The sequence below is a fragment of the Aptenodytes forsteri genome, unplaced genomic scaffold (assembly GCF_000699145.1).
Source record: "Aptenodytes forsteri isolate BGI_AS27 unplaced genomic scaffold, ASM69914v1 Scaffold151, whole genome shotgun sequence".
Classification (NCBI taxonomy): Eukaryota; Metazoa; Chordata; class Aves; order Sphenisciformes; family Spheniscidae; genus Aptenodytes; species Aptenodytes forsteri.
In genome coordinates, this window is record NW_008795939.1 from 3,271,843 (window position 1) to 3,291,924 (window position 20,082).

The window sequence follows — 20,082 nt, forward strand, 5'->3', positions numbered from 1 at the left end:
TGCGTGCTGAAAATGCAGCATCCTCCTGGTCAAAGTAAATGAGCCCAGGAGGAGGCCTGCTTGTTTAGATCAAGTTCAGATATGTCTGTTATGTTCAGCATAGAAAGATCCTTTTATACCCTCCATTTGTAAAAGCTTCACTTCACGGGGGACTGTGCATGAACGATAGTCACCAAATGGTAGATGGCAGCGACAAATGAGATGTAGAGTCCAGTAGATTTGAAGGATGATGTATTTCATGCACAGTTCCTCCCCACTGACATTTTTTCCTCTTGCAAAGTAAGATTGCTGGGTCAGGTATAAGGATGACTGTCATCCGAGGTGAAAAGAGTGGACGGTACAAGTGAGTGAAAGGGGTCAGTGGATGGCTAGTTGATAAATGTTCTGGCATTAGCATATGAACCAAATTAAGGTGAAAGGCAGCCTTATGGCTACTGCTAGAGAAATAGAATCTTTGATTACTTTGGTGAGGAAATTTCATCCCTGCTCAAATTATGTACATAGGTACATAAACGTATGTTCACATACAACCGTTTTTCACAAAGAAGGAAGACAGGAGGGAAGAGAAGATCCTAGATCTACGTTTTTGTCTCTCTTCGGAGAGTTACAGGAGGCAGACCTGCTTCTAAACCAGTATAGACAATTTTAAAGTATTGACAGCACAGTTCCTTTAACAAAAAAGTTAGTCTTCCGGTAAAGATGTAGGCAACTATTACGGTTACGTGCACTCTCTTCATTTTACTTTAGCTTAATTTTACCTGAAGGTAGTTTGATATTTCTGACCCCTCTTGTGATCGTTAAACCATGACAACAAAAAAAAAGTCACCATAAGAATAAACTGAAGTATGTTAAAAGAGTGAAGGAAGGAAGGACTTTTTTTTAGATTAACTTTTATTAAAATAAAGCTTGTTTTTATTGATTTATGGTATTATTGCTTTATATTGATCTACATTGAAAATAATACGCTTCACAGGTAATTAATGCATAGCAAGACTCTTTTATTTGTAAACTGTTTGCATTTTAACTGTTACAATGTAACTAATGACATGAAAAGCAAAATGGTGTTTGAAATCAGAACTTCTGGTGTTAGAGACCTTCCTGAGTAAAGGCTGCTGTGAAAACAACATGTGCAGAAAGTAATCTCACTAGCAGTTTTTGAAGCAAACTGTGGTAGGTAAGAGTTTAAACAGTTAACCTATTAAATTTTTTTTCTATATGCAATATGTTCACACAAAAAGTATCAATACTGTGGTTCATATGTGGTATATCACAAAAATGCCATGGATTCTTCGCTGCAGTTACAACATTGCAGTCTTAGTAAAAATGATGCCTGCTACCCATTAATCTAAGCACTTTCCATCTACTGTTTTTGTGGAATTTAGAAACTGAAATCACAAAATGTATATATACATACATTAGACAATTTAAGTATTGACAGCACAGTTCCTTTAACAAAAAAAGTTAGTCTTCCGGTAAAGATGTAGGCAACTGTTACGGTTACGTGCACTCTCTTCATTTCACTTTAGCTTAATTTTACCTGAAGGTAGTTTGATATTTCTGACCCCTCTTGTGATCGTTAAACCATGACAACAAAAAAAAAGTCACCATAAGAATAAACTGAAGTATGTTAAAAGAGTGAAGGAAGGAAGGACTTTTTTTTAGATTAACTTTTATTAAAATAAAGCTTGTTTTTATTTATTTATGGTATTATTGCTTTATATTGATCTACATTGAAAATAATACGCTTCACAGGTAATTAATGCATAGCAAGACTCTTTTATTTGTAAACTGTTTGCATTTTAACTGTTACAATGTAACTAATGACATGAAAAGCAAAATGGTGTTTGAAATCAGAACTTCTGGTGTTAGAGACCTTCCTGAGTAAAGGCTGCTGTGAAAACAACATGTGCAGAAAGTAATCTCACTAGCAGTTTTTGAAGCAAACTGTGGTAGGTAAGAGTTTAAACAGTTAACCTATTAAATTTTTTTTCTATATGCAATATGTTCACACAAAAAGTATCAATACTGTGGTTCATATGTGGTATATCACAAAAATGCCATGGATTCTTCGCTGCAGTTACAACATTGCAGTCTTAGTAAAAATGATGCCTGCTACCCATTAATCTAAGCACTTTCCATCTACTGTTTTTGTGGAATTTAGAAACTGAAATCACAAAATGTATATATACATACATGCATATATATTCTTGTATTATTGAGTATATACATGCATATATATTCTTGTATTATTGAAAAACGTAGGAATACAAAGATCACTCAAACTGGAATAAAAATTTTCCACGCAGACTGAATTTATCTCCTTTGAGTGCATGACGGATGGCCTGTGGAGGCTAAGAGCCAGACCAGAGAGCCGTGTCCCAGATGCCTCCTCCACAGGATTCTTGCGCAACAGTGCATTAACCAGTTTGCATTAAATATGTGCACGCTGAGTATTCCTTGTTTTTTGGGTCCCCAGTAGGAGCTGTGGTGTGCTGAGCAATGCACAGCACTGCCACTCAAAAGGAATTTTATGCTGAACGTTAGAAGGGCTATGTAAAATGTGATGTATATCATTAAGTGCTCTGTATACAAAGGCCTCAGGTTTTTCAAAGCAGGATCAAAATTAATGGTTATTTTTCTCAGCTTTAGTCTTTAGCTTTACTGTGTTAATAATCTATGTGTAAAGCATGGGCAGTATTGCTTTATTTCATAGGAAAACTGAGAAAACTACAAAATATGGAATTAAAGCACTAATAGCTAGGTTCATTGTCCTTAAACAAAATATCAAATATCAGTATCAAAATCCCATTCATTCCAATATGAAGTAAACAGATCTCTATCCCTGAGGATAGAGATGCCAGCCATGGCTATATTGACTATCAAAACACTACCTATTAAGCGCTGGCACTCCGAGGATCGACACCTGTAAGACCGAAGAACTTTGTTTCCTTTCTCTCTCTCTTTCCATTACCTTTGGTCATTAATAATCTGCTTTAGCATAACTAACAAGCCCTTTCACAACATGCGACACGACTTAAACTTTTCAGAAGGAAAGTCGCAGCAGACAGGTGCTAAACACAAAAGCACAGATGAAATCCTGTCCTCCTCCTCCTCCAGACTCATCAAAACGCAAACAACAACTACAATAACAAATGACTCCTGTTTTGTGCCACAGCATACTGCTTAGCACATTTAACTACCACATATCATATGCTAACACAGTTACCTTCTTTGCCTGAGTGGGGACATACTCCTTACGCCTCCTATTGAACCATTGGCACTTACAGGGAAAAAAAAAAAAAAGGCAAAACACGTATTCACCGGTCCAGAAAATAACAAAGGGAGAGAAAAAGAAGTATGACGATATCTTGCAAACTAGTTACCATACAGGGAGGCGTAAGGAAGGCTCAACTTCACTGACACAGTCAGACTCCCAGAAACACTCAGCATAAAGTAGCTTTTATCCTTCGCATAAGGGACAGATCAGGCTGGAGATGTTCTGACAAGCAGGTCCATTGGCCCACTCCCTGCAGTGGTAAAGCAGGTTTCTCACGCTGTGTGTTTACTCTCCTTCCGGCTAGTGAGCCCATCTTCCATTCAGTGTGACAAAGACCTCAATATTTCAGTAGGCTTCTCCTCATCCCCTCCTTTGCCCTCCAGTTTTAAGGGAAAATATGCTTTATCTTTCTGCTTCCCTTACGGAAATCTCTAATTAGGGAGGGATGGAGATAAGTACCTCCCTTGTCTCTCCTCAACGTCCGGAGTCATCAACAGTCATTCCAGTGCTACTCTCTACCAGCTCCCACAGGTGATCTGACAGTTTCACCCATGTGCTGATAAGTTTGCAGTGATTAGTACTGTTAGCAGGGATAGCGAAGAACTGACATTTTCCCAGTTCATTTTCGAGTTCCTAAATATGACTCGGTGCAGCCAGCTTTGCCCCGCTGTGTACCGATGAGCACTTTAAGTCTGCATCCCTCTTTTTAACCAGGTGGTATCCACTTCATTAATGTGAGTATGTTCTCTTTCTCACACAAGATTTGGGCTGTTGCAATTGAAGACCTACTGCTGACTGAGCAAACCCAGTCTTGTAAAGACAGAAAGGGAATTGATCTATTTATATTTCATGTTGTTCCCTCTCCACCTCCATTCTAGCCCCTAAGAAACTACTCACCTCTGCCACCCACCTTCCTCTCCGATTCCTCAATTAGAGCAGTAGTTGCAGTTTTCCCTGTAAGATGGTGCAATCACAGATGGAGCAGCTGGAAGCATATTTTAGTTCTTGTATTAATTCAATTCAAGCACTGCTAAACTGAATAGGCTGTTTGCTGGGACTGTAGGAACCAATAAATCTCTTCCTTTTTAAGGCTTTTTTGAAAGCTTTTACATTTCCAATCAAACTGAAAAGGCTTCAGAAAGTAAGGAATAAAGCTGTCATGGGATACGATAAACTACACTGAAGCAAGGTTTTCAACTTCCCTGAAAACAGGCAAACTTGTTTGTGCAAGGGCATGTAGAAGCAGAGAGCCTCTGCTCCCTTCAGGGTATCTGGTCAAGGACCTTTTCAACACCGAAGGGGATAATAAGTAAAGGGGGAAGCCGTAAACCAGAACACACAGAGACAGAAACCCAACAGATGAACTAACAGAGACAAAGGCAAGAAACAGACCTCATCAGTCACACTAACTGATGGGTTATTAAGAAACCGCAGGCAAATCGGAAAGCTGGAACTGAGGAGGATGCAAACCTGAGGGTCCGGGCAGGGACAACAGGGCTGTTGTTGCAGGGCAACAGCCAGATGCTCCATTACCTCTGAGAAACCAGACAATGCCACCACTGCCTTCCGGCATCCAGCAAAGGAGTTCTAGAGGTCTTCATATGCTTATTAGTAGCTGGGGAACATTTATATTTACTAGAACTGGAAAACAGTGGAAGATTTGAAGCCCTATAACAGAGAACAAATAAATACTACAAAGTACAAGAGAATGACCATGCAGATGCATCACATTTTTCATTTCTTTCCATATGTGCTGTTAACTCATTACTTTGCATGTGTATCTGATAAACAAGATACCAGGATGACAAGACAATCCAAGAAACATTTAAGTAAACTTGAGAATTATTGGACCTACAATTCCAGTCATGCACTGTAAAATATCCAAAATATACAACTGTCTAACTTTATTTGAAGAATCTTTTACATACGGTTACACTGAAATATCCTAATGTAGCCATTGCTTAGATAAAAAACCAAGCCCAACCACACATTATGTTAATAATTCAATATTATTTTATATTAATATTTAATAATTTAATAAATTATTAAATATTTATTTAAATTGTGTGAACCACAGAATTTTTTGGATAACAGCCTGGAATGAAAGCTCTTTAGAGAGATATTGATTGCCCTGATATACACGGTCTGGAAGCAAATTTACTGCAGCATTAACTCAAGTCTATGAAAGATATCTTAACATATGTCAGTTTTGATAAACAATGAACAATTTTTGATAAATGAAAGCACAAAACATGAAGTAGAATGCTATTTGAGGAGCATAACTGCAGATCTAAAACTGTGGATCCAGGTGTTAATGCATATGTATTTGCATCATTAGAAAGTTTACAGAAACAATGAGCATACCTCAAGCACCTTTTCATCCAGTTCAGATTAGGGGTCACCTGAGGATTCTTCTTCAGGTAGTCTCAAAACGTATACAGCAAAATTTATGTTCTGAAGGCAATCAACTGCGATCAAAGTACCATGCTTCTATATTACATCTATCTTTAATATGAATCAAATGAAGTATATTTTTGAACGTAAGAGGGCAGTTACCTGCTTTTCAGATCCGTGAAATGTTTTCCCTTCAATTATGACACACAGAAATTGTATGGACCCTGGAAAGACTGGCATAAGCTATTCCAGTTGATTCCAGACTTTAAAAAAGGCAAGCACGTCTCTGAACATCATGCTGAAACATAAAGAAGTTACAGAAACATGAGCACCATTCAGCTGTCCAGGTTCTGCAACTCTAGACAGTACAGCCAGCTATTGCCAGAAAGAAATTTCTTATCCGGAAGAGCTGCTGTTCATCTCCATCCTTTCATAAACTAAGCTTGAACAAAAGATGTAGAAATGCATTTGAGAAAGTCTTAACTGTCGATGTTTAAACAGACCGTAAAGTAAGGCTGCTGCCATCACCTAAATTCACAAGAGAAGATACAGCTCCTGTTAAAAGAAGCTTATCGCTGAAAAGAGATTAGCAATAATCAGGAAAGATATCTGTTGGTAAACAATGAAATTGGAGTCCAGGGTAAATATGTTGTCACAGAAAACAGAGGTTTTTAGGAGATGAAAAGTTTATTTAAAAACTGCCAACATTTAACAAAAACGATTTTACACTATTTTCCATTTTCTACAGAAATACAATAACTTACAGCTGTGCTTAGTCCATTCTGTTACTAATACATATAAAAACAAGTCTGCTGATAAATAAGTGAAAAAAAAAATCTATTTACCAACCACCACCACTAAAATTGTACCTGTAATTTTGGAAGACATCTGCATAGAATAGTTACGACTGTAGGTCTTTTTTTTTTTTTTTTAATGTATTTTGTACTACTAGGTTATGTAAAAATTTAATTAACATGCAATACAAAATATTTGAGATAAACAAGGTAAAACTCAATGTGCACAACTGGAAAACAGTGCTAGGATGCCCTCCTATGTTTCTAAGTAGACATCAGAAAACTGAATGTTTTATACGGCGGAATTTCAACTTCCCTTCACAGCAAAACTAGATTTATAACCATGAAAATCTGTATCTGGCTAGGTTCCACTGAAGATGGACTAAAGGTGTGGAGAAAATTATCTAGTACTAGATAACAACAAATAATTGTAGAACATCTCAAATCAACATTAAGTAGATGCATTTTAAAAAGGAAATTAGCTGTTACCTAGTTATAAGCATTTGTGAGATGACAGGGTGACAAACGTGCAGTTTATTGTTGCACCATAAATGTATATAGCACGCTTGGAGAACAGTAAAACTTAAGCCATTCACTATTTATTAAGACTTTCTCCCTTCAATATTGTATCAATTATCACATGGCATGTAAAAGCTTACCATTCATCCTTAAGTATCTCGCATAAAACTCAGGTAAATGTGTTACCCTGGTTTGCACACAGGTATATTGTATGAAACTTTTTTCCACTACAAAAGGGGGGGGGCGTAAGGAAGCTTTCTTAGCTATTGATAGCCTGTATTATCCATATTTCTCTCTAGCTGCCCTTTTAAACCTCTAATATTCCACAACCTTAACAGTTTCTCCTCCACCACAGTGCTAATGAATATACACTACCCTAACTGCTTTCTTCCTTGAAGCAATAAATGTGACTATTTGCAAAAGACAAATAAGTCACTTAACAATCCATCGCACTAAAAATGCCAAAGCTACCCTGTAGTGGCTGATATCCTCTCCGCAGCATGGCCTGATCCTCTGTCAGTGAAGTCAGTGGGAATTTTGTCACTCATTTTAACAGATGTAAAAATCAAACACTCAGGTCGGAAACAAACTAATGACCAGATCCTGCAAATTATTTCTGTACAAGGACCCTGGAGGGTTTATTGCTTGCTCGTAATAAGCTTTCCGATTTAATGGACCCCCAAATTAAGTAAACCAAGATTGTAGATACTGACTCAGGGCTTCCCTACAAATTCTTTCTACCTTCTGTCCTAGCAGCTAGTAAGATAAAATGAAAAAATTTTTCCCCTCTTCCCCCACAGCAGAAAAAAAAAAAAAAAAAAAAAAAAAAAAAAAAAAAAAAAAAAAAAGACACCTGTATGAGCAGAACCTGTGTTTGCTAAGTTTTGCATTTAAGATGATGAGCAGTATTTTCAGTAATGCCCTGTGATTTTAGGTGCTCATTTTAGAACATTTGGAATGAATCACATTGTCTAGGAGGAGAGATGAAAGGTGCTAGCATTTTCCAATAAAATTGAGCCCTTTAAGGAGAGCTCTCAAATCCAATAATCCAAAATCAGAAGGCATTCAAAATGGTAACTTTGAAAATATTTTTTGATGTGATTCATTTTTATAAAAATAACATGAGAAAAATACTGAAAATAAAGTACCGAAAAGGCTACTTGTTGTTTGTATTCAAATACCAATTTCAGTCACTAGTTTGTGTCTGACATACTTTTCCCAGTCTCCTGTGATGCTGAAGCACTTAATCCAAAAAATGCCTGTCTGTTCCTTCCTGGAGGACTCCTGAAAGGTATCCCCCAGGTAGGACACTGGCTGAGCACTTCCCAGTTTTCCCAGCCTGCAAGACCTTACAAACTCCTCCACCGCCTCAAACACTCCCTACAAGCACTTGGAATAAACACCACCACTAATAATTTGGTCTGTGTATGCACACATTTGCCCAACTATCGTGAAAGTAAGGCAGACCAAGCCAGAAAGGGGAAGCAAGAGATCTCGCTGCTTTTAGCAAAACCCCTGACATCGGCAATGATCCTGCTAGATTCCTGCTAGGACAGGTCTTCCACGAAGAGTTGTGTTCGCAGATCACCAGTGTTATATAAAAATAGCTGTACGTGGGAGATCTTGCCTTTTTCACAGGACATTACATAAATGCAGTTCTGCCATCCATCCACCCACCCACACATATGTGCACACTTATTGTGGGAGAATAAATATAGATAATTTATTCACAGATAAGCTCTCTACTGATGACAAAAAAAAAAAAGAAAACAATCCCCCTCTGAAAGGAATTTATCCCATGACAAAGACAGACCGGTGAAAAACAAACTTCACTATACTGTAGAACCCTGGTCATTTATCAGATTGCTTTCCAGTGTCTTACTGTCCTGCCATAATTTTATTCTTTCTGCTACAAAACTTACCATTTATCTAATTCTTCTGCATTGGAAATGTACATAAAATTTACAATGGTCACAACTGTGTATCTGAGAATCTTTCATAGAAAAAATACTGCAAAATATTACATTTAAAACCAACTCTATTTCCCCTAATATGAAAGCTGTGAGAATTAAATATTTTTTCCATGTATCTTGATAAAATAAACATTTTGCCGTACATAGAATAGTACTTTGATGGACACAACAGTGTTACAAAATTAGTGTTTAATGGCTCACTTAAATACTGTAGTGCTGTCACTAGCTTGGATCTTAATGCTACTTAAAACCACTTAAGACATCTACTATTTCTATTACATGAAATTAAAGATGACATTCCCAAGCACAATTTTCAAGATGACTACCCGCTTTTAAATGTAGCCACTTCAAAAAAGAAAAACTGGAACAAAAGGGAATGAACACAGTAGGTATAAATGTATTTTGTCTTGTAAAAACAAGTTCTGGTACCTTGTATCATTTATGTGGCTTTTTAATAACAGGGAATACGCTGTTAAAAAAACATTTATCTACCCATTCTATGCAGCCATTCAGGAAGTCTTACTGTACTAATGACGTACCAATTTCATAACTTTATTCACAATGAACGTACTGGAATACCTCATCCAAGAAAAGCTCTTTGTTTCACCACAATTATATTCTGTTCAGAAAACGTCCCGTGAAGAAAATACGCACCTTGCTGTGGGTTGTCCCCACCTCCATCTATACAGTAGGATTAACAGCAGGTTCCAGGTGGTGCAGATAAAGATGCTTAATAAACTAGACCAGTTAAGGGCTCTGCTCTTCAGAATAGTTCTATTGTACGTAAACATCTGCCAGCTATCAACAACTAAAAGCTTTCGCAATTCTAGTATTTAGACTCCTAACAAAAATTAAAAATCTGAGATATATAGTGCATCAACACAAATACTGTGAAAAGCTTCCCCATCACTGCAACATACATCTTTGTGAGATACTGAATATCCTACTGCATAGTACTAGGGAACTCAGAAGAAACCCAGCAACTGTCAGGAGCTTCCTGCAAAACTGCAACATCAATTTAAGATATAGAATAAGAATATGATGCAGATGAGATGGTAAGGTCTAGTGTGAATCAATAGGTACAGTATTAGCTTGCAGGTAGATATAAAACACTATGCTAGACAAAAAAATTTAAAAGCCAGTTATTACACATTTAGCATTTATGGTTTGGTTTTTTTTAAATCAGTAATTATAAACTGTAAAAATGTACCCTAGTTCACTACAATAGACTATGCCCTGAGAAGTAACATTACACACTAAGTAAAAGCCACTACAAAGTGTCAGGTCTATAATTCAAAAGCATGAACTGTCTACAAGGAATTTCTTGGAAGCACATATTTCCTCCATTTTTCAGCAATACATTGCTTCTTCAGAGGAAAAGACTAAGGAAAGTTTATGCTATTTCTAGTTTTCCCAACTTTAACTACAAGATTTTATTTTTTTTTTTTCCTTCTTTTCTCCTTTAAACTCTCCTGGGTAAACTAGATGGCTTCATAGATAAAGCTCTTGCTTTTCACTTCTGAAAGAGGATGTAGGCCTAGCATGAGGTTCCAAAAAAACTGAGCCTGATGAACTCCACTTAAGGACATCAATCAGAGCACTTTTTGGGAGGTAGTCAGTTATCTAAACACAAAATGAGGCCACCTCACCAATGCTTTGCTACATTCATCTTTGCTGGTTGGAAGAACAGAGAAGAGGTTGGGAAGGAAACACACCTCTGAGCACATGGGAAAAAAAGAAGGAAAATTATCTTAGACAGGGACACTGAACTTCCTTTGAAACTAACTTGAATGTTAAGTGCATTTGAGAATAGGTGAGTTACCCTCTTTCCTTTGTATCTGACATTAATAAAACAGTAAGATCTAATTGTAAAGACCTCTCATCAGCAAGTGAGTACAGCACAAACATGCATTTAAAAGTCACATCTACATTTCACTTCACGGCTTCTTTTTCCAGAGTTGCTCTAGAAGATACAACTCAGGAGTTGTGGGGGGTTTTCCCCACAATGTAAGTGCAACGGTTCACTTCGTACAAAATTGAAAAAATTAAGGAACATTCTTCCCTCACAGAAGGCAAAACAAAACTAAGCAAACGACCTTGTCCAAAAATTCAATCATCAAGTCTCTGAAGACTCACCACTTAGATTTTTCTCTGGTAGTCACGTTTTGTTCATTGTATTATATGTTACTCTGAAAAAGTATGCTTGTTGAGTCTGGCTATGCAGACAACCCTTTCCAAAACGCTTTGTTTCTGCTCATCAATATTATACAGTACTGTTTTAAAAATTCATTAATTATCTACTTAGGACATCATTATCTCCTGTCCATAAAGACTAGCTACACATTCTAATTAAGCAGCACTAACACAAAACTGGAAAATGCCAGAAATTTTGATTATAAGACAGAATCTAAGCTTTCTCACTGTATTACCACTTTGCTTATTTGTCTTAAAACGAGTTCTATATAAGGTAATTAATCAAACAGTATAAACTGACAATTTACATCCCCCCTATTTAAATGACACAAGGATTTGATTATATAAAGAATATGCAAGAAGTCAACAAAACACTAATTTGCAGGCATGAGTAGATTAACAAATATTAATCGGAGCAGCTATGGCAATGCGTTCCAATAATAACTTTATACAAGTTTGTTATTGTATATATCTTTAATGCTGCATGTGTTGCTCCAGTGACTAACATACAAGATAAACCAAATGCCAATGAAATAACAGTTAATGTATTTAGCAGCAGAGAATTCAACCCCTTAAAAATGTGATTCCTTCTATTCTAATTTCTGTAGTTTCAAATTACATTTGTTCCTCAAAACCCTTTGTTTCTAGCACAAAGTAATTTCTACAAAGACTAATCCAGTGAACAAAAAGAATCTGCGTCAATTCAAATGACACATACTACAGCAGAAGATTAAATCAGTAACGATTCTGAATTTTATATGAAGACGTTTACAGATGTACAAAGTTTGATTTTATACTTGAAGGAACTTCAGAGAGTGAGAGCCTTGTATTCTGCAGCTTCTGTTGGACATATTCTCGACAAGAATGTTTATTGACTACATTATAATTCTCTGACCTCTAAAACACAAAACAACTAAAATACATTACTTAAAGTAACTGTACTTGGTAGCCTTTATGCATGTTAACTACCAATGGCCTGAAGCCACTTTTCTTTTTTTCAAGCACTGCCCAGATGGGATTCTGCAATAATACTGAATGGTTAGACAGGGATGTTCCAAAGATCATAGTTCCAGAACATCACACAGTTGTGAGCTTAGTTCAATTTGTTGGAAGTATCTCTTCAGTCATTTCATGTAAGAGGCTTCAGGACATAGACAGCTTGAAGTAATTTAGTTATATATTTTCTTCTTTCATATGATTTATATTGTTACCATGAAAAAATTAAAGCTCGATTTTGACAGCTTATTGTTCGCATTTCTTTCAAAGGGGGAGATATGACTTGTTTCAATTTCACTTTTATTGTTTAGTTTTCTGTGTGGCAGAGTCTGGTCTGCAAACATTTCTAAATGTAACTATTCTCACTAGATTAAAAAAAAAGGGGTGGGGAGTATTTCCATCAGGTGTAGGCTTTAAAAACCCACACTTAAGAGTCATACTACAGCCATCAGTGTTTTGTAAAAGTAGTAAAAATATCAGCACTATCTCTAATCAGAGCTCTCAGAATATTTTCCAAGTACAAAAATACAATGCAACTCTGTTCAGTTACACAGGACCAAATCTTGTCTTCCTACAAGCATGCATAACTCGTGCTGACAGGAATAGGAACTGCACACAGCTGTTTGATCTTAAGTGTTTATGATGGAAAGATTGTCAAATTCAACAGCACAGTACTTCCACGATACAGCTCTAAGAAAGCCAACTAAGACTCCAGATTATACTCTGGAAGAAATATATAGTGGGTTTCAAGTCAGATTCTAATATGAATCTTTTCCTCTAAAACTCTCAATCATTCCAGTGCAAGAAGAGAGCATGTCTTCCCTTCCACAGTTCAAGAAATATTTATCATGCTCCCACTTCCCAGTCTGCTCCTGCCACGAATATTTTTCTCATAAACAGGTAATTTTTGCCAAGGTAAACAGAACACACAACTACGTTACTTACTGTCAAAGTAATCTAGGACAAAGAACGTGATCGTGAACGTGATACATTGCCAGCTGACTTCACACTTTCCAGGTTCATACTAGCCATACATATCCATTAATGGGATATTGTTAATCAAGCTGACCTGGGCTACTACATATGCTTTAATGTATCTTTCATACTCAAAAACCATCAGGTCCTCTGGGATGGGTAAAAGTTCTTGCTCAAGTTAAGTTCTTAAGTTCAGACTCCAGTTTGTACCTGAACCTACCCAATTTCAGTGGTCATAGAGACATCATCATATGACAAAATTATCCTCTCAAGCCATTCCCACACCTCCTTCACACATAGATTACGTTCTTCTGCAACTAAAACCATCAACCAAGACAGCATTCCAGAGCACCTCAAAACAAATGGCCATGTAATGTGTCCCTAGCTATACAGAGGCAGGTGTGGATGCCCACTGAGACAAAGCTTTGCCATGGAGATGCTCAAGCCTAGGTCAGTCTTATCTAGGTAATGTAAACAGAAGAGTGTACATTTAGAAATGTCTCTGTTAACTCATTTCAGACACAGAGTAGCTACGAACATACTCGCTAAGACTAGAGGTAGTCTATTTTCATTTTGAAATACAAGAATAACCCCCATCCATCAAATTATTTAGAACTGTTGGAATTCCACGTGTTTCGAGTGCCTTTTTTCTTTCCAAGTGACACCTTTTGAGCAGGCTACCTGTTTTTTTTCCTCCCTCATTGTTACTCTCTCTGCCCAACAGAAACAGCAGCTTGAAACTTATCACAGTCAGGAGGCACTTTGGGCAGGAGAAATATACAGCAATTTTGGCGAAGATTCTAGCTTGAAAATCTTATCCCCTCAGTGAATAGTCTGTTTGGAACAGAGGCGATGTTGCCATTGTACAAACTTCTACAGTTATACAATGTTTTCTCCCCTGGGTCTTTGGACCAGCACAATTCTGTTAGTGTAAAAAATCCCTTATATAGACAAGTTCTAAGGAAATGACAAAATAAACCATTCATGTTTAATTTCACTGGAATAGAAATGCGTTCCAAATTCCCTTAAAATTTACAGTTATGTAAACAGAGATGTGTGGTGGGAGAAGTGCTCTTAAGGAAGAGTCCCAAGAAAAAAAACCCAGAGACTGAAGCTCTACAAAAGAACAAAAGTGAAGGGATAGCTCCCTCCTGCTGTCTTTTTTTTTTTTTAATTGTATAGTCTCAATGACCAGTCAGAAGAATTACTTTTTACTCCATCATCTATTGGACTTGCATGGTCTTGGTTAAGTACAAGTTACCAATATGTGATTTAGCAGGCTGAGATTCTGTAGTGTACATAATACATTCAGAAATGTGTATCAAGTGTCATTAATTCTGGATTGTTGAGATAAAATAAATAAATAAATACCAAGTAGGAAATGAAGGTAAAGTAGTCTGTTCAAAGAAAAGTATTTCCAAATATAGCTCTGACTGTGAGCACGAGTGTGAACGTGTGTGTGTGAACTATTTTCTGTCACATTTTCCTGTATCTGCTTTTCAGGATTTCAACTTCACAGACTTTCCTATCAAACTCATGTGACAACTAATAAGCAAACAAAAACCCAGTTACAACAGTGAAAGGCATGGCTCCAATACTGTTACTTGGAGCCTTGAGAAAGAAACACTGCAGACTGGTGTTCTACCAAAGGTTGCTCATACAAAAGTAATAGCACTCACCGAATATAGTCTCAATCCAATAAGGTATTAGCAAGATGCCACTACAGTTAAGAGGAACAATCTGGAAACAGGTTTAGCTGATACTGACAGATCCTCCTATTCTTTTTCCAGACACTCTTTTCAAAAGCATTTCAGACTTTTTTCCTTTTTTTTTTTTTTTTTTTAAAAGCCAAATGATTCAGAGTCCACCTTAATGCAGAAGGTAAAAAAAATCAGAAAATGGCATGGTAGGAAGCTGACACAGAGTGATTTCTTAAAAAGATTAAAGAACAAACTGCATTTGCTTAATAAAAATAAAAAGCTATGCCAGTTCTTTAATAAATAAAGTGACAGACTTCTACGCTGAATATGAACTTTAGGACTGACCATTAAAAGAGTGAGAAACACATGGTTAGCTAACACTTGCAACCAAGACATGCATTTGTGTCTGAAAAGAGAATATTGCACTAAAAGAAGAACCCTGAAGGCTTTAAACTCTTCCTTCACTGACCTAAAAAAGTAAGTAACCATTTCCTATAAGCAGTAGCAAACCTGGCTTGGTCCACATCCCTACAAGTTGATAATACTTTATCAATGAACCGGTATTCCATTTCTGGACCAAGAGAGTCCTGCATAGGAGCACGCTTCAGGCGTTTTGTTTCTTGGGTATAACCTTGTTTGCTGCTGGATTCATTCAAACCATCAACATCCATAGCTTGTGCCATGTGACTTGTCGCAGGACTGTGGTGGGAATTATTCAGAGTTTCATCGCTGCTGTCCACAGATGATACCACTGCGCTCAGAAGAGGAAGTTTGTTGCTTAGGTGGTGCTGAAGGTAGAACACACGCCTTCTTCAGAGAAAAAGGAAGGAAGAAAAAGAAGACAAAAAAGTCACGCACTGAAAATAATCTGCTGCTGCTGCTGAACTGCTTCAGCTCATTTGCCATCCCACCAGATTCCCCCCTGAACAGACAAAATTTGCTCTCGTTGCTCACACTCTACAAAAAAGGGCTCAGAGTCACTTTGGCAAATGTGCTGTTAGCTAGTCAGGCACATACACCCAGCTGGCAAAGCAGAGGTTTTCTGCAGCTGATCCATCTTCTGCCTATCTTTTGCTCATCTTTTGCCCTTTAAACATTTTAAGTGTGAGAAGGCTGATTAACAGTATCTTGTGTCTCTTGCACAAACTATAGGGGCAAGTGGAGCTTACATCAACAAGATGCTTAAGGCCAATCAAATTTTCCATTCAACAGCTCTGATTGTGCTCTTGAATGTTTCCAAAGGCTTAAGACATAGTAGCTTAGAAATCTTTTATTGAGTGGTACCTTTTAAAATCAGAACAACCATTTGTCTGGAAACATCAGGCAAAGAACAATCCATAAATCAGAAGGACACTTTTGACCAAGTCCTCTTACCTATGACACCACAATGTTTCATGCCCTGGGTAAGTGTCAATCAGTTCAGTGCAGAGCTCCAACTCTTCCTCTAAACGGCGGGGGAGATCCACGCTCTGCTCCTCCGCACAGGCAGCTTCTGCCCCTGCACTCTCCTCCTCCTTTTGAAGGCTAGGGTTTTGCTCATTTACCATTTGATTTTGTACCAGTACATTATTGTCAGTCACAGTTCTGCCTATCAAGGACTTGAGTAAGAACTGGCGGTAATGAAATCCACTATGGTCTGAGACATGCATGGATACCCAATGTTTAGTGGATGACAGTTCATCAAGGAGAACCTGAAACAAAAAGCAGCGACAGTTATCAACCAGTATAAAGGAGGAATTTACCACCATTGTTTCTGTATTAGGTAACCTCTCCTCTGGGGATTTCAGCCACTGTGGCAATGGTTTAAGAACACACACAGAAAAATGAAATAATCACTGAGCCTTTTCCACTGTGTGCTGACAAGTATCTTGGCATCCCTGCACAAAAGGAATTATACTTCTTCCAAACTCTGAAGAGGTAGGTGTCTCAGAAACCTTCCCATAGGGTAAGGGGAAAAAAAACAGAAACCACTTATGATGAGAAATAAGCAGTGGTTTAAGAATCTCAGAATGGTTAGGAATAAAGACTATTTAGCAGAGGCAGAGGGTACACCAAACTACATGGATATTAGTTAGAAGTATTTTAATTTTTGCCTAGTGCATTATGGGTGTCAGAGGGTGGGTGAGTTGCTTTAAAAAAAAAAATTAAAGTAATTTACACTTTCATTTTCCAGGAAAGAATGTCAACCACTAACATTATGTTCCAAGTCTTAGAGCCTGTGGAATACAAAACTATTTGTCCATAATTAAGTTGCTTGACTTCGTAATTGGTGAACTCCCAGAAAGGCTTTCACAGTAACTGTGGTAAATACTGACAATGGTGACTGCAGCTGTATTTGTAACACTGTTGGCACCTACAAGTTTTCTCTTAATTCTGAATGTTTTTAAGCCTTCAAAATTTATTCCTAGGAAGACGGTGAGTTTGGCTACTGGGCAAAGCTTCTTTTACTCTACATTGTCTATTAGAACTAATGGTTGTATTTCTTTAAAGGCTTTAACCTCTTTCCTCACATTGGTCCTCCTCTGGAGTTTGAACTCTCCAAAGAGATCCAAACTACCTTTTTCGTTTACTTCTAAAGACTTTGGATAAAAGCTTACTGGTATATTCTTGCTTTTAATCTCTTTTTCTAAGCTACCTATGTCACTTAACAGAACTGGCTGATGCAAAGCAACTTTCATAGGCAAAAGTCTTTCTTTTTTCTCCTGCAGCACAAGAGGCACAGCCTCCCACAAAGAAAATCATGGAAATGCGCAAGGCTAGTTATACACCCTTTTTGTGGTGCATCTGTTCTAAAAGATATTAGAGCAAATACAAATGATGTGAATAGCACCTTCTACCTGAGATACTCAACATGCTTTTTTAGGTCTTGACAAGAGACACCAGCATTGTCTTCCTTTTACAGATCAGCAAACTGAAGGGCACTATTAAGTAACAGCCCACATACAGGATTCTTAAGGGGGCTAAAACTCCCCATCTCCAGTTCTGCACTTTAAACCACAAGATCAGCTTCTCTCTTCTCAGCAGAATTGAGCTTACTAGTTTAAATTTCTGAACATTAAAATTTAAAAGCCTATTAAAAACAACATAAGGCTCAAGGGCAACATCAGAAAAATCAGACCAGTCTTTATTCAGCTGGAACTAACATTACGCACATTATGTCCAACTTAGATCTCAAAATAATCTGATTCATTTACCTGTCATGTTTATAAGCTACAAAGTTACAGGGGAACACTGTAATTATGCATTTTAACTCCCTGCACAAAGCAAAGAACGATTCCCAGCATCACTCCTTACCTGAACTAGAAAACCTCTTTTAGAAAAGCAAGACAGAAGACTGCCATTAAACTTCTTGAGATCTATAAAAACCAAAGCCTCTCCTCTAGGAACCTCAGAGTAACAGTGGAAGACGCTTCAAACAACTGGAGGTAAAACAAAGAGTCAGCTAACATCTGAATTCCAACAGAGGTTCCTTCTTACTAAGCCAGTTTTCTCCATTTCCACACTGAACAGCACAAGGCCTTTGCCATTCTTCTGCGAAGCAAACAGGAAATGATAAGAAAATGCCGCCCTCCCCACTCTTGACAACCTCTCACAAAGGGCCCTCTTCTACCTTCGATGGTGAGCTGAGTGCCACGGAACTGGCATCCTGCTCCAGAATCGGACGTATGCCCTCGGTGACCTTTGCCTCAACCTCCAGGTCTGCACTCCCTCTGACACCCTCCCTGGCCCTGTGCTTGCTTTAGTACTTACTCACCATAAACTGCAGCCCAAAACTTCCTCCCTGGTCTGGGACAGTGGGGGAATGAAAAGGAACTGTATCTGGGGAAAAAACTTTTAAGGATAACGAGATAAATATAGCAATGTCCACTCACACAAAAGACAGGTACCTTTGGAGGTCCAGTCATCTAAGACAAAGCCAAGGCTTTACTGGGGATGTCTACGGGAAATATTACTTTGTGTCTTATGAACATACTTCTGTCTTCTGGACATCACACAAGAGAGGTGTTGCCTCATGAGAATCATTCCACCGCTTGTTTCTTTGCTTGTTTTTTTATTATAGGGCCTGATCAGTCACTCTTCATCCTGTAATTATGAAGCTGAGTATTCCTATCTAAAGAAAACAAAAAAGGTTGTCCATCCTTGCTGAGCTACATCCTATTTTTGTACCTGCGCAATTTATCTGAAGTATCATAACGTGTATGAATTTTAACAGACTATACTGTATTACTCTCTTACTCTGGTTCTCCAACTAATTACGCACTCACTTATCAGTAGGTGTCTGGAGCCCATGTTTTTCCCCTCATTAGCTAACTGTACTGTCAAGTGAGAAAGCTGAAGTCAAGCTTTCTCGTCCTTTTCTGAGGCAAGTACTCCAATACCAGAAAGATTAGATTGGTTTGGAACAATCTGTTCTTGACAAGTCCTTAACTGATGTTATGAACACTATTCAAACACCACGTAATCTTGCTAATGTTGTTCAAATTCTGCAGGAAAAACAAATTGAGATTTCTATATTCAAACAAGATAATTTTTTTTACTGTCTAAGAAAGAAGAAACATCTCTATTCTGTGCGAAAACCTTCCTGCAGGGCCAAAACGTTCTCCTCTAGTTTTTTATATCTTTTTCCCAGAGTTTGAACTGAGATTCAGTCTGCAGAAGCATTAGGATTACCAAACCAAAGGAAAAAACCCCAAACCCTATCAAACAACCTACCCTCTCAAATCCTCCAAAGCAGGGCAACAGTTCCGTAAATGAGAAACCTGTTTTGAGAAGTCTTATTTCAATGGTAATACAACACACACATTATGTTTCTAGGCCTCTGTTTCCTTGTACACCATAATAAAAGTTACCTCAAACTACAGGCAAAGTTTGTATTATAGCAGAAATGTGGCCCTAAATAACACAGGGTACTCTAATTTGAGGTAACCTTGAAGAACTAAATGGCTGTAGAATCACAGTGACTGTTTTATCTGCTAATTTTTTCAGCACAGTTCCTGTATTACATCTCAGTGAAATTTACCATTCTTTTCAGATATTCAAACACACAAATGGCTGAAGGTACAAAATGAGACATCAAGCAAGAAAACAACCTGTATATTTCTGTGAAAATCTGTAATGCCTGCTTTTTCCCCTGTCGTCTTCCGTATTTGCTTTTTTCCTCGCACCACATCTTGCAAATAATCACTTTCTAATTCTGCCTTTTAAAGTTACCTAGCCACAAATCTTATCTCAAGATTCTTGATATCTTTTATGTTCCACAC

At 37.6% G+C, this 20,082-nt stretch overlaps 1 protein-coding gene across 1 annotated transcript in view; it reads right to left on the reverse strand.

The window, feature by feature from the left end:
- Window positions 1-9,377: 9,377 nt before the first annotated feature.
- PTAR1 (protein prenyltransferase alpha subunit repeat containing 1) overlaps window positions 9,378-20,082 on the reverse strand; it is a 37,546-nt gene continuing 26,841 nt past the window's right edge. The window contains exons 6-7 of the mRNA XM_009285298.2: window positions 16,196-16,512; window positions 9,378-15,631 (exon numbers count right to left, since the gene is read on the reverse strand). Of these exons, the coding sequence (XP_009283573.1) occupies window positions 15,283-15,631; window positions 16,196-16,512 (666 nt within the window). The 3' untranslated portion in view covers window positions 9,378-15,282. The remainder of the gene's footprint in view (window positions 15,632-16,195; window positions 16,513-20,082) is intronic.